The sequence below is a fragment of the Aedes albopictus genome, chromosome 2 (genome assembly GCF_035046485.1).
Source record: "Aedes albopictus strain Foshan chromosome 2, AalbF5, whole genome shotgun sequence".
NCBI lineage: Eukaryota > Metazoa > Arthropoda > Insecta > Diptera > Culicidae > Aedes > Aedes albopictus.
The window spans coordinates 133,389,528-133,404,636 of record NC_085137.1 but is presented as its reverse complement, the minus strand read 5'-3'; the positions used below and the strand labels follow the sequence as shown (position 1 = coordinate 133,404,636).

The following is a 15,109-nucleotide window of genomic DNA, read 5'->3' as shown; positions in this document are numbered from 1 at the left end:
AATGTTTGATATTATTTAACACGATTAAATTGCTATACGACTTAACGTCCATTCTATCAAACATACTTTTATCCAAATAAGTTCAGCAACATATAAGTTCAGATACCGAAATCTATAATATTTTTTTCCACAAAAATCTCTTTTCATCGGTTAGTGCCTTTCGACCAGATGTCCATTCGACTAAATGTCATATGCTTCTTCTTCCACAAAATGGGTTTCGACCAAATGTCCATTCGACCAAATGTCCTTTCGACCTAACGTACTATCGACCAAATGTCATTCGACCAAACGTCATTCGACCAAATGTCATTCGACCAAATGTCCTAAAGCCATAAGTGCACATGTTTTGAGCGTGGAATTTCACAGAAGTTTGCATGACATGTCATGTAAATCTCATGAAATATCATGTAAACTTCCATTATATGTCGTGTAAATCAGCATGATTCAGAGTTTTTACATGACATATAACACAAATTTACGGCTTTAGGACATTTGGCCGAATAACATTTGGTCGAATGACGTTTGGTCGAATGACATTTAGTCGAAAGTACGTTTGGTCGAAAGGACATTTGGTCGAATGGACGTTTGGTCGAAACCCATTTTGTGGAAGAAGAAGCATATGACATTTAGTCGAATGAACAATTCGTCGAATGGACATTTGGTCGAAAGGCACTAACCGATGAAAAGAGATTTAAGTGAAAAAAATTATAGATTTCGATACCTTAATTTATTTGTTACTAAACTTATTTGGTTGAAAGTATGTTTGGTCGAATGGACGTTAAGTCGTATAGCAATTTAGTCATGTTAATAATATCAAACATTAAACAACAAATATTTTATTCAAGGGTGTTTACGTATTATTATGGTAACTTGTTTTGCGATGCAGTTTTCGTTGGCAATGGTGAAGTAGTTGATTTTCCATCGAAGATTTCTCCTTATCTTTAATATTGGCTCTTCTTTCAAGTTTCATCATTTCATTGCGTTTTTGTGTAGCACATACTGGCTTTTCCATCGAAGGTTTCTCTTTCTTTTCAACATATGCTGTTCTTTCAAGTTTGTTATTTGTGCTGACAGTGAACATTATGGTTGCGATTTTTTTATCGATGATTTTTTCTTCTTTTGACCATATGCTATTCTTTCAAGTTTCGTATTTGTACTCTGTTTGAATGTTATAGCTGCTGTCTTTTTCTCATGTATTTTTCCTTCTTTGAAACATAGGCTATTCTTTCACGTTTATTAACCCTCCTAGGATGCTAGGTTTTTCGCACCACGATGGTGTAACGCACGTTCAGCGTGCCTGTTTGGGTCATATTGACCCCAACATCGTTTTCCAGTACTCTGTACCAACGGCTGAATGTTTCAGAAGATTTTTTTCCTTTTGAACACAAGCTGTTCTTCATTAGTTGATTCCTTTTTTTAGATATTTTTCCTTCTTTCAAACATAGGCCAGTCTTTCAAGTTTACTAATTTCATTGCGTCATGTACCAACTGCTGATTTTTTTCTTCAGTGGTTTTACCTTCTGGGGTTTTGTTCAAGTTTCCTGATTTTACTATGTTCATATGTTGAAGCTGCAGATTTTTCATCTGATATTTTTCCTTCTTTAAACATAGGCTGTTCTTTCATGTAGTGTTGTACTTGAACTGAACACGAGTCGAAAATAATATATATGCTTTCAATGTTTTGATTGAAACGCAGTAGTAATTTAGCTTGCATGTCAGAGCTTATTGCTCAAGAACGCCCGTTCAGATACCGATTCAGCTCGGAACTCACATGTGCTTACTCGATCGATATGTAAGGTATGCGAATAAACTGGTCCGGTCACCCGGAGTTTCAGAAAATCCGTAAATATAAATATACTTTGTGGGGTTGAGAAGGGTTGAGGTGTAAGAAAGTGTTATTGATAGCCGTGACTTTTTGAGATTTGCCCACCAAGACTGATGACAAGACTAATTGGACAAGACTATTGGTTTATGATCTTCGATGATTATTGTAGCTGACATGCCGAACATGTTCCTGAAAATCCGGATATTCCGAAAACCACGGTAATCAAACCGGTTCACTCGGATATGCTCCCAATAAAAGATAAGTTTCTGAATCGAATCCCAAGAATGAAATCTTTGAAAAAATGGCGGATATATAACCATTTCAGTTTTGAGGATACCAGGGTATCATGCAGGCATTTTGCGAATGTACCTAATTATGAATCTGCGTTCCAACTTCCAACCGAAGAATTTTCAAATATTTCTGATCGCAGCGTGCCGAGTTTTAACTTGAACGCGTTAAATGCGTCACGTTTTTCATGTTATCCTCTTATGTAGTATCAATCTGCAAGCAAGTATCATCACTCAGGTATCGCTAGCAGTAGTGTTTTCGGACATTCTCACCTACGAAGTAAATAGGTACTGATGATTTGCATTGCTCTAGCAGCGAATGCTACAAGCCGCAGAGCAATATTGTTGGCAACGAAATGAAAGTTTTCCAATGACAGGTTCAATGAAAGTTTTATTCGCTGATCTGCGAATAGTAGCCTCATTAACTTCGGCATTCTGTAGTTCACGAGCCAGGTGCGCAAGACGTGTGGGTCAAATTTAAGTTCTCACGTTCAAGATTTGATTTTCTAATCGTTATTCTTAAATTGTTGCCTGGTCTATTGCCGTTAAATCAGTAACAAATTTTGAAAACGACGTATAATCAATGCTACACCGTTGATTATACATCGTTTTCAAAATTTGTTACTGAAATCATTCCGTTTTCTCTCGTTTTGCTTTTTCTGGTAGATGACGGTTTAAAGCAGGCTTCCTTACCGGGGCTGCTCTGCCTACATGGCGCTCAAGGGGCTACCACCTTGGGTACGCACCTCCCTATTGAGTATTCGGAACGTACTTTCTCAAGCTGAAGTCGGAAATACAGTGCGCGGACTACACTACCTGCTAAGCACATAACTCTTATCTAGCGGTTTTTGTCATCGACTGGTCTAGTGTCTTTTCATCTGTTAGTGCCTTTCGACCAGATGTCCATTCGACGAATTGTCCGTTCGACTAAATGTCATATGTTTCCTACTCCATAATATGGGTTTCGACCAAATGTCCATTCGACCAAACGTCCGTTCGACCAAATGTACTTTCGACCAAATGTCATTCGACCAAACGTCATTCGACCAAATGTCTTTCGACGAAATGTCATAGATCCCAAATTTACATGATATAGTATGTAAATCATCATAACTGGAAGTTCACATGACTAAAATGAAGTTTACATGACGTGTAAACCTTATTATTTTTATCTGTGTACAAACAGATAAAATAAAGATAATTACACGTCATGTATACTTCATTTTAGTCATGTAAACTTCCAGCTACACAGATCGAAAAACGAGTGTAAACTTCTGTGACATACACAGATCAAAAAAAGAGTGTAAAGTTCTGTGACATATGATGCACATGATTGGAGCGTGGGATATCACAGAAGTTTACATGACATATCATGTAAAAGTCATAAAATATCATGTAAACTTCCATTATATGTCATGTAATTCAGTATGACTCTGTGTGTTTACATGACATATAACACAAATTTACATGATATATCATGTAAACCATCATAACACTAAGTTTACATGACTTAACTGAAGTTTACATGACGTGTAAATGTCATTACTCAGACCCCAAGGGTCTGAGTTCAATTCTCGCTCGGCGCTCAATTTTTCTTTATATTTTCTAACAGATATCTGCAATGTAATTTTAAGATCGCACAAAAATTTCCATCATATATGACGGGGTCCTTTTGTTACATTCGATCTGTCATAAATTTACAGGTTTTATTCGAACTGTGAGAACTTTACACTCTTTTTTTGATCTGTGCACACAGATAAACTTCGTGTTGTGATGGTTTACATGATATATCATGCAAATTTGTGTTATATGTCATGTAATTACTTTAGGTCATATTGAATTGTATGACATGAATAGAAATTTACATGAAAGTTCATGATATTTACATGGTATTTCATGTGAACTTCTATGATATCCCACGCTCCAATTATGTGTATCATATGCCACAGAATTTTACACTACTTTTTCGATCTGTGCACGTTTCATGTTTCATGAAATCCATCAAACACAACGAACTGCGAGAGCGCAAACACCAACTATTATTTTCAGAATTGTAGTACTGCTGGATGGTCAGGAAGGCCGTCATTGTGGAACTATCTTACAATCTCTGTATTCTATTCTTTCTGAAATCTAACCGAGAATGCAAAATATAAGCAACAACTTGAACTTGTAGAGCATTCAGATGAATCTAAAATTTTCTACAAATTTATACTCTAATGTAACATAAGTGAAGCGTGATATTTACAACAATCTCGGTCAAACTTCTGCGACCCACTAGTAATCGACCCGCCAGACCAGTGGGCAGTAATCCATAGTTTGAGAATCGCTGATATACACCATGCAAGCTGCAACTGGCACCAGCCAGGATTTCTTGAGAGGTATGCATCTATTTCGTTGAAACCGTCTTATATTCTGTGACATGACATCGTCTACTAAATGACAAAATGTTGTTGTCTTCTCGGTGGACAATGTCTATATACCACTTCTAACTACTCTCCGTAGTAGCGATGGTTACCAGATGATCAGGAACTGCCCTTTCATGAGCATCGAGACTATATCCTTTAAACTTCAAGGAGTAACGGAAACCCTATCCTTGGAATTACTGCAGCTTTGACACAGTGTCATTCTGATCCCGCAACGACATTGCTGCACTATGGCCGTTGGTGACCCCCACACATAGCTGGGCGGATGTTGAAACCCATTCCGGATGCTGCTGGCTAGCTGAAGCTGGTCATAAAGCGACCGCAGATGCAAAGTATTCAACTAATTTTGATAGCAATTTTCCATCGTCGTTGCTGCTACGTTTTGGCCCGTGGAATGCAAGAGAGTGTGTGTGTCTCCGTCTCCACCCACTCACCCAGCAACGCAGAAGGATACATTATTTTGGTCTCGCTTCTTTCGCTTTCATGAGAATTTCCCTCTTCTACACACAATGACGGCGGCAACGGAGCTGCGGCTGCTGCTGCGGCTGGTCCGTTTCCTAACCTTGGAGAAATGCTATTAAGGTAAACGTCTTCTCTGGGCATGGGGCGCAACAGACGGTACGACGGGAATGTATCATCTTACGGATGAATGAAGGTAATTTATTTTGGAGGTCATTACCTTTTGTTACACACCTACCGTGCTTGGTTCACGGTGAAGCGCCACCAGGTGGTTAGGTGGTAAGGATGCAGAGGGTGATTCCGAGCACTTGTTGCCAGGATGGCTTTGAATAGCGTATGCTCCATTCACGGCCCATTAATCACGTTACTGTCACATGAAAGTGGTTTCTTTTTCATTAAATTTTGCTCGTTTTATGTAGGATGGTTCGCAGCTTTTGTTAGTCATCGACCGTACTAAACTAATGATAAAAGCTACAAATTGTCAAGCCTTTCTGTTAGGGTGATGCCTGTTTTGTAGATTCAGTTTGAATTTGCAAGTTTGATGGGAAGCAGTACAATTTAGCGCTTTTTGAATTCCAAGTTTATCCTCTCATGTTATTAAAAACAAAACAAAAACAACCCAATTTGAATTGTTAGATCAATCACACCCTAATCCATATATTATTAATTAATAACCAGAACCAAATGGCCCATCAACCGCACTAATTTGCTCGTTTTTTTCCTCTTCTCTGATTCTCCCCAATCCACCCGACAGCTCCCACACAGTGCACAACAGCAGCGGCAGGATCAACCACATTCGGCGGGAAGGGCCGCCGCAGCCGAGGACGACGATCCCATAGTGGACGAAGAGGAGATTGATACCAACTCCAACAACCTGGGCGCCGGGGAGCAGGGTTTCGACAGTTCGATGCCCCGAACCTATCGGCCGCAGGAGCTGAAAAAGTGGCGCCCCGCGCCGCATGTGGGCGAAAACTACGGGAAACCCGGCGAGCTTGGTGAGTAGTGATGATAGGGTGCTGTTTTCTATTAGTTAAAGAGTTAAGCTCAATTCATCTCTTTAAAACCTTCATCGACATTTTTTGGTAAATTAGTCATTGAAATTCTTCCAAAGATTCTGACAGTAACTCCTAAATAAATTCCAACACGAACCAAACCCCTCGAGGAGTTCCAAAATGAGTCCTTCAGAGATTCACATGAAGTCTTCCAGGGATTCCGATAGCAATTCTGGCATTCCAATAGGAATTGTTAAGGAACTCCGGCGGATACAATTCCTACGGAATACAGAGATTCCGATGTATCATTCGGAACTTCTCAATAGATTTGAACAGGAACTGCTCCAGAGATTTTAACAGAAACTCCTCTTGGATTTCCGACATATATGTCTCCAGGAAATCCGACAGGAATTTCTCCATGGATTCAGAGCGGAATTCCGACAGGATTCAAACAGGAACTCATTCTGTGTTTCCGACATGAATCCCTCCAGTTATTTGGACAGAAATTCCTGCAGTGATTCCGACAGATATTCTTCAAATGATTCCGACAGGCACTCTTCCGGAATTCTGACTTGAAATTCTGCAGGGATTTCGACTGCAATTCCTCCAGAATTTCCTCCGAGGATTCCTTTAGGAATTCCTCCAGAAATTCCTCCGACAATTCCTCCAGGAATTCCTCCGGGGATTTCTCCGGAGATTCCTCCCGAAATCGCTCCAAAGATTCCTCCCGGAATTCCTCCGGGGATACTTCCAGAAATTCCTCCGCAGATTCCTCCAGGAACTCCTCCAGAGATTCAAAATCCTCCAGGAATTCCTCCCGGAATTCCTCCGGGGATTCCTCCCGGAATTCCTCCAGGAATTCCTCCGTGATTCCACCAGGAATTCCTCCCGGATTCCACCAGGAATTCCTCCCGGATTCCACCAGGAATTCCTCCCGGATTCCACCAGGAATTCCTCCGGGATTCCTCCGGGATTCCACCAGGAATTCCTCCGGGATTCCACCAGGAATTCCTCCGGGATTCCACCAGGAATTCCTCCGGGATTCCACCAGGAATTCCTCCGGGATTCCACCAGGAATTCCTCCGGGATTCCACCAGGAATTCCTCCGGGATTCCACCAGGAATTCCTCCGGGATTCCACCAGGAATTCCTCCGGGATTCCACAAAGAATTCCTTCGGGGGATCGGAGATTTCTCCAGGAATTTCTTCGGAGATTCCTCCAGGAATTCCTTTGGAGATTCCTCCAGGAATTCCTTTGGAGATTCTCTTTAAAGATTCCTCCAGGAATTCCTTTGGAGATTCTCCAGGAAATTTTTCGGAGATTTCTCCAGGAATTCCTTTGGAGTTTCTCTTCGGAGATTCCTCCAGGAATTCCTTCGGGATTCCACTAGAAATTCCTCCAGGAATTCCTCTGGGATTCCACTAGGAATTCCTCTGGAATTCCACTGGAAATTCCTCCGGGATTCCACTGGGAATTCCTCCGGGATTCCACTGGGAATTCCTCCGGGATTCCACTGGGAATTCCTCCGGGATTCCACTGGGAATTCCTGCGGAATTATGCTGGGAATTCCTCCGGGATTCCACTGGGAATTCCTCCGGGATTCCACTGGGAATTCCTCCGGGATTCCACTGGGAATTCCTCCAGGATTCCACTGGGAATTCCTCCGGGATTCCACTGGGAATTCCTCCGGGATTCCACTGGGAATTCCTCCGGGATTCCACTGGGAATTCCTGCGGAATTATGCTGGGAATTCCTCCGGGATTCCACTGGGAATTCCTGCGGAATTATGCTGGGAATTCCTCCGGGATTCCACTGGGAATTCCTCCTGGATTCCACTGGGAATTCCTCCGGGATTCCACTGGGAATTCCTCCGGGATTCCACTGGGAATTCCTCCGGGATTCCACTGGGAATTCCTCCGGAATTCCACTGGGAATTCCTCCGGGATTCCACTGGGAATTCCTGCGGAATTATGCTGGGAATTCCTCCGGGATTCCACTGGGAATTCCTCCTGGATTCCACTGGGAATTCCTCCGGGATTCCACTGGGAATTCCTCCGGGATTCCACTGGGAATTCCTCCTGGATTCCACTGGGAATTCCTCCGGGATTCCACTGGGAATTCCTCCAGGATTCCACTGGGAATTCCTCCGGGATTCCACTGGGAATTCCTCCGGGATTCCACTGGGAATTCCTCCAGGATTCCACTGGGAATTCCTCCGGGATTCCACTGGGGATTCCTCCCGGATTCCACTGGGGGTTCCTCCCGGATTCCACTGGGGATTCCTCCCGGATTCCACTGGGGATTCCTCCCGGATTCCACTGGGGATTCCTCCCGGATTCCACTGGGGATTCCTCCCGGATTCCACTGGGGATTCCTCCCGGATTCCACTGGGGATTCCTCCCGGATTCCACTGGGGATTCCTCCCGGATTCCACTGGGGATTCCTCCCGAATTCCACTGGGAATTCCTCCCGTATTCCACTGGGAATTCCTCCGGAATTCCGCTAGGAATTCCTCCGGAATTCCGCTAGGAATTCCTCCGGGATTCCACCAGGAATTCCTCCGGGATTCCACTAGGAATTCCTCCGGGATTCCACTAGGAATTCCTCCGGGATTCCACTAGGAATTCCTCCGGGATTCCACTAGGAATTCCTCCGGGATTCCACTAGGAATTCCTCCGGGATTCCACTAGGAATTCCTCCGGGATTCCACTAGGAATTCCAACAGGATTCCACCTGGAATTCCAACAGGATTCCACCTGGAATGCCAACAGGATTCCACCTTGAATTCCAACAGGATTCCACCTGGAATTCCAACGGGATTGCACCTGGAATTCCAACGGAATTGCACCTGGAATTCCAACGGGATTGCACCTGGAATTCTAACGGTATTGCACCTGGAATTCTAACGGGATTGCACCTGGAATTCCAACGGGATTGCACCTGGAATTCCAACGGGATTCCGCCTGGAATTCCAACGGGATTCCGCCTTGAATTCCAACGGGATTCCGCCTGGAATTCCAACGGGATTCCGCCTGGAATTCCAACGGGATTCCGCCTGGAATTCCAACGGGATTCCGCCTGGAATTCCAACGGGATTCCGCCTGGAATTCCAACGGGATTCCGCCTGGAATTCCAACGGGATTCCACCTGGAATTCCAACGGGATTGCACCTGGAATTCCAACGGGATTCCGCCTGGAATTCCAACGGGATTCCACCTGGAATTCTAACGGGATTCCACATGGAATTCTAACGGGATTCCACCTGGAATTCCAACGGGATTCCACCTGGAATTCCAACGGGATTCCACCTGGAATTCCAACGGGATTCCACCTGGAATTCCAACGGGATTCCACCTGGAATTCCAACGGGATTCCACCTGGAATTCCAACGGGATTCCACCTGGAATTCCAACGGGATTCCACCTGGAATTCCAACGGGATTCCACCTGGAATTCCAACGGGATTCCACCTGGAATTCCAACGGGATTCCACCTGGAATTCCAACGGGATTCCACCTGGAATTCCAACGGGATTCCACCTGGAATTCCAACGGGATTCCACCTGGAATTCCAACGGGATTCCACCTGGAATTCCAACGGGATTCCACCTGGAATTCCAACGGGATTCCACCTGGAATTCCAACGGGATTCCACCTGGAATTCCAACGGGATTCCACCTGGAATTCCAACGGGATTCCACCTGGAATTCCAACGGGATTCCACCTGGAATTCCAACGGGATTCCACCTGGAATTCCAACGGGATTCCACCTGGAATTCCAACGGGATTCCACCTGGAATTCCAACGGGATTCCACCTGGAATTCCAACGGGATTCCACCTGGAATTCCAACGGGATTCCACCTGGAATTCCAACGGGATTCCACCTGGAATTCCAACGGGATTCCACCTGGAATTCCAACGGGATTCCACCTGGAATTCCAACGGGATTCCACCTGGAATTCCAACGGGATTCCACCTGGAATTCCAACGGGATTCCACCTGGAATTCCAACGGGATTCCACCTGGAATTCCAACGGGATTCCACCTGGAATTCCAACGGGATTCCACCTGGAATTCCAACGGGATTCCACCTGGAATTCCAACGGGATTCCACCTGGAATTCCAACGGGATTCCACCTGGAATTCCAACGGGATTCCACCTGGAATTCCAACGGGATTCCACCTGGAATTCCAACGGGATTCCACCTGGAATTCCAACGGGATTCCACCTGGAATTCCAACGGGATTCCACCTGGAATTCCAACGGGATTCCACCTGGAATTCCAACGGGATTCCACCTGGAATTCCAACGGGATTCCACCTGGAATTCCAACGGGATTCCACCTGGAATTCCACAGGGATTTCTCGTAGTTTCTTTAGAAGTAACGCATTTAATTCCTAGAGCAATTTGTAAAAGAATCTTTCTTGTGATTTTTGTTTGTTCAAGCTACAGAGATTTCTCCAGTAGTTTCATTTAAGATTTTTTCAAGAAATTTCTCTGAAATTTACCTAGAGATCTAGCGATTCCTACAAAATTCTCTTTAGTTTTTGTATATGTGAAGTCCAAATATAATGCATATGCTTTAAATTTTCTTGACTGAACATGATTGAGATAACAGTATATAAGACCCGTTTCGGTTGTGTCCTTGATGCAGTGTCCCTGTGCAAAACCTAATTACATTATCCACCCACAAAACCAAAAAGGACAAATTATCTCTGTGAGCAATCTTCAACCGTTAAGCATCATCAGAGTCCGGCGGCCGGTCGTCCATCATCCTAGTACTCCATCAATATCCCACCACAGCATTAACCACACAACACTCATCACCCACCTCCAATCCCTCGCTAAAACCGCCATGCTCTTAATTAATCCTTCTTCCTTCACCGTGCGCCATCCGCCTATCTATACCTACCTGAATAAATCACACACCACCTCACCGCCATCACGGACAGCTGTGGAGTGGGTGTTATTACACGAGACAGAGTGAGAGCCAACAAATGCATCGTTTGCCTACCTGCCTGCCTGCCTATACTACAGTGTTGGTTGTTCTTTGATTTTCCACAGGCAAACCGGTGAAAATCCCCTCCAGCCAGCAGGAGCTAATGAAGGAGAAGTTCAAGGAGAATCAGTTCAACCTGCTGGCCAGCGACATGATCTGGCTGAATCGGTCACTGACGGACGTGCGGCATCACGAGTAAGTACCATATCTTGCTGTTCTATCGACTACCCATTCAGGTCGATAGTTTTTGCATGCGAGCGAGTGTGTGTCCTTTGGTGGATACAGATGGAGCGTTTATATAGGACGAACCCAGTCAATGATGTGTTCGCTTTGCTATCCTCTTCATCCGAGAACTATTCATTTAGTACCTAGTAGGGATGAAGGCACGGGATTTTATTGAGCAAAACAGGGTGTAACATTTGAAATAAGGTAAGCATCTGGTCAATGTATAAGCGGGATAAACGTTTCGAAGAGCTCTGCCAAACAAACTATATTGCTGTACTACAGCTGAACAAGCCGCTCTTAAGCTGAACAAGCTGTTATTCAGCTGTCATTGCATTGTTACTTGGGTGGTACGGTCTTGCATTGGCGTCGTGCTTGTAATACGAGTATTGATTGCAAAATTTGTCAATAAGCTCTCAGTCAATAAGTGCTAAAGTCCAATTTGAGAAACAGGCTCTGTTCCAAAACAATCATAAGACTTACCAAATGAGCCTTTCCCCATTTTTCCATAGTCGCACCCTGTCAACTTAGACGACCGTATAATCTTCTCCCACTCGTTGCTGCGTTGCTTTGACGTCTAAATTGAATCAATCTCTTTCGAAGCACTCCAATTGTAATACTTAGAGAGAGCGACGGACGGAAGTGGAACTGCGGAGCCGATTGTGTGCTGCAGGAGTCAAACACTCTGTAATAGGTACGTGCCGTCTGCAACAGCTCGTTCTGGCGCATGATACACGAATATACTAGCGAAGCTCGGATGGATGGAGCATGTTGCTGATGGTGATGCTGCGTGGCTTTTGCGGCGTGGCACATGAGGCTCAATCTGTCGATCAATCAACTGTGCAAACACAACGCGAGAGCATCTCGGAAAGGACTCCGCCTGCAACAATAGCTCGCGTGATGGGTCCGTTTCGATGGGGGGAAGGGCGACGGCAAGAGGCTTTATCTTTATGTGCAAATACGGCAGACGACTGGTTCACGATTACGATGGCAACAGACGGTATTGCTTAAGCCTACAATGCCGTGCCGGCATACGAGGAAAGGTTGGTCGCATGTATAATTTCGAACCGTAGTTATTGGCTTTTCGAAATTGTCAATACTGAAAGGAGCTGAATGTACTCGATGGTATAATATTCACTGTAATGATCGGGATTCGGAAGATATATACTTATTAACACAGAGATACAATTGCCTTTAATGTACCAAATATATTTAGATCGTTCTTCTATCCCCTACTGTCACTGACTGACTTCTCTTATCTGTCATACTCATGACCTACTACGTTATTCCGATACTACACTCCCCCTTTACTTAATCTTTAAAATAACCATTTTTATTTGCACAAGTTACATTAATAAAAGTTCTGGTTCAGAAGTTTCGAATGCTATTACTTCCATGTTATCTTCGGTGATATCTTTTTCATCTGTTTGAGTCAATTCCTTCAGATGGCCTGTCGAGTGATACGTATTAATTTAAAGACTTCATAGATCGAGTTGTAATGGTTTCAAACATAACGTCTACTTTTTTCAACACCTTCAGTTAAGTTTAACCACGGTTCCTGATTTCTTCAAATAGAATACCTGCTGAAAGGTGTACACTATAATTTTATCCTGTAATAAACTGTCAATCATAAATGTGAATTGATCGATTCTAGTTACAACTTGAGTGCTTACTTTCGCTTCCCTTTTAAGTTTTTTTTTTAAATTTTGATTTGTTTTATGTTATACACTTTCTTATTCCAGTTATTCATCAGTTCTACCTCACATTATTAGTCTTCGGCCAGTCTTCGGTCAAGTGTTCTTTATAAATTGCTTGCTGTAATTACTTCTTCCCCGAGCAGAGAAGAATATCAAATTCATGACAACAGAATCACAGAGCTTGTTTTTATATCATAATTTGTTATTATTAACTTATCAAAGTAGTACTTTTCTATAACACGATCTATTTGATCATTTTTCTATGATCAAGTTATTGAGATTCATCCACTAAATAACATTTAAATAATATATTTTGTTGTATGACAATTTTAGTTATCATCTACTATTAAGGATGTACAAAAATGTGATGAACAATAACACAACAATAACAAGTTTTCAAATTCACTGCAATATTCACTGTAATTAAGTTGTTATTGAATCTTACAAAACATGTTATTTAATTGATCTTCCAGGAACATTGTTTTTTAATGATATTTGTTATTTTGCCGCTTATAACAAGTTTATAACATAACATGATATGTTAATAACATTAAAAATACTGATTACATTATACAGTTATTACGCCAAAATAACTTATTTAGTTAAGCTTTTGGTATTCTCTTTTGCTCGGGTCCCGAAATCTTAAAATTTTCAATGGAAAACTGCGACTTGTTCGTATACTGCGCTATTTCTACAATTCCTGACCAACTGTACACCCCAAAATTAAATTGATTAAATAAACTATTATTAACATTATGACGATCACTCTCGCTAAACCGACAAACTCTAGCAAATATTTTTCTGAAGATATGTGTTCTGAAGAAGTCGATGAGTATTATTTGTCCGCGCTTCAGTTGAGATACTAGTATACCATACCATTCAATTTTGAGTTTTATCTGCCATCGTGAAATTTGTTTAATCAGACACAATTATGGATAATAGCCACACACTTGAAAACTCATGGAAAATTTCGACCCTACATATGCACATGTGACTAAGTTTAATCGTCCAATGATGTAATTTTCTGTAATATTTAATATAATGTTTTGTCATATGTTGTACGATACATACTTAAATTGTTTACTAGACATTGATTACAACCTTGAAGTATTATTAAAACCGGAAACCTGTATATGTACGTCTTTTTTTTATCTCTCATTTTTTCAGAATCGTTTTTATCTATGAACAGTTTCGACCTTTCTATTTTTTTTAATAGAACAATATAAACATAATGTTTGTGGCCCGACCCGCCTGAATGTATTCCGTTGTTCAAAACATAGCATGGAACAAAACTTCTAATTGAAATAACTATTTCAGCGTTTTTGGTCTGCCAAAATTTCTTCATTCTTGGCCCTAAAAATGATTGACAGATTTAATGTTACATTCTATAGGTCAGATAATACTCATCCATGTTTTAAAACTTTTTTATCAAGCTTTTCCATGAAAGTCCCAAAACTACTTCATCAACTAAATAAAAACGCATTGTTCAAGCTTGACAATACTAATTTCATTACTTTTTGAAAATCTCAAACTGCAAATTTCATGTCTGTAGAAAATCATAGTGGAACGATTCCAGAACCTTTTAGAACTGTTATAATTTGTAGAACCCGTAGGGACGATCTGAGATCAGCTCATTTTTATTTGATTTTATTTAATTTTAATTAATCATCAAATACATTTTCTTGTATTTTTTTTCTCCTCCTGTGGATTTAGAGACTGCCGAAGGCTTAGTGTCAAACATTCGACATTTCGAAGATTAACAGATATGTTTGACAGTTAACATAAACCTTCGCATTATTTTCAAAATATATACTAAGAACTTACTACTCAGTTTTTTTTTTAATTTATATGACTAAGTTTTAATTGAGAGTCGAATCCTCTTTCAGCACCTGTTTTACAGTTCGTCAAGCACACACTGCATTGTTTGCCATTTCTTACAACATTACCACTTTGCTTCAACTATCCTCCATTCGCATTACACTTCAGTTACATGAATTTTCTTGACCACTATTGTATGTTGCAATGTCCATAATTTTCAGTAGATAGATATTTCAGAATTATATAGAAACGTGTATCATCAGAGTATGCATAATGTAGGCGTTCTCGTTGTCATCCTTCTTCATACTCCACTTGGCAAATTAAGTGGTTTCCCCAAAATGTCGCCTTGGAGTGTCGATATTTTTCTATTAAGAAACTTATGTGTTC

At 41.8% G+C, this 15,109-nt stretch overlaps 1 protein-coding gene across 14 annotated transcripts in view; it reads left to right on the top strand.

Moving 5' to 3' along the window:
- The window catches only part of LOC109417673 (polypeptide N-acetylgalactosaminyltransferase 5), a 452,742-nt gene that overhangs the window by 342,409 nt on the left and 95,224 nt on the right, over nt 1–15,109 (top strand). For all 14 annotated transcript variants that reach the window (XM_029853443.2, XM_029853438.2, XM_062850468.1 and 11 more), the window contains 2 exons: nt 5,749–5,989; nt 11,051–11,180. In XM_029853443.2, coding sequence (XP_029709303.2) covers nt 5,749–5,989; nt 11,051–11,180 — 371 coding nt within the window. The remainder of the gene's footprint in view (nt 1–5,748; nt 5,990–11,050; nt 11,181–15,109) is intronic.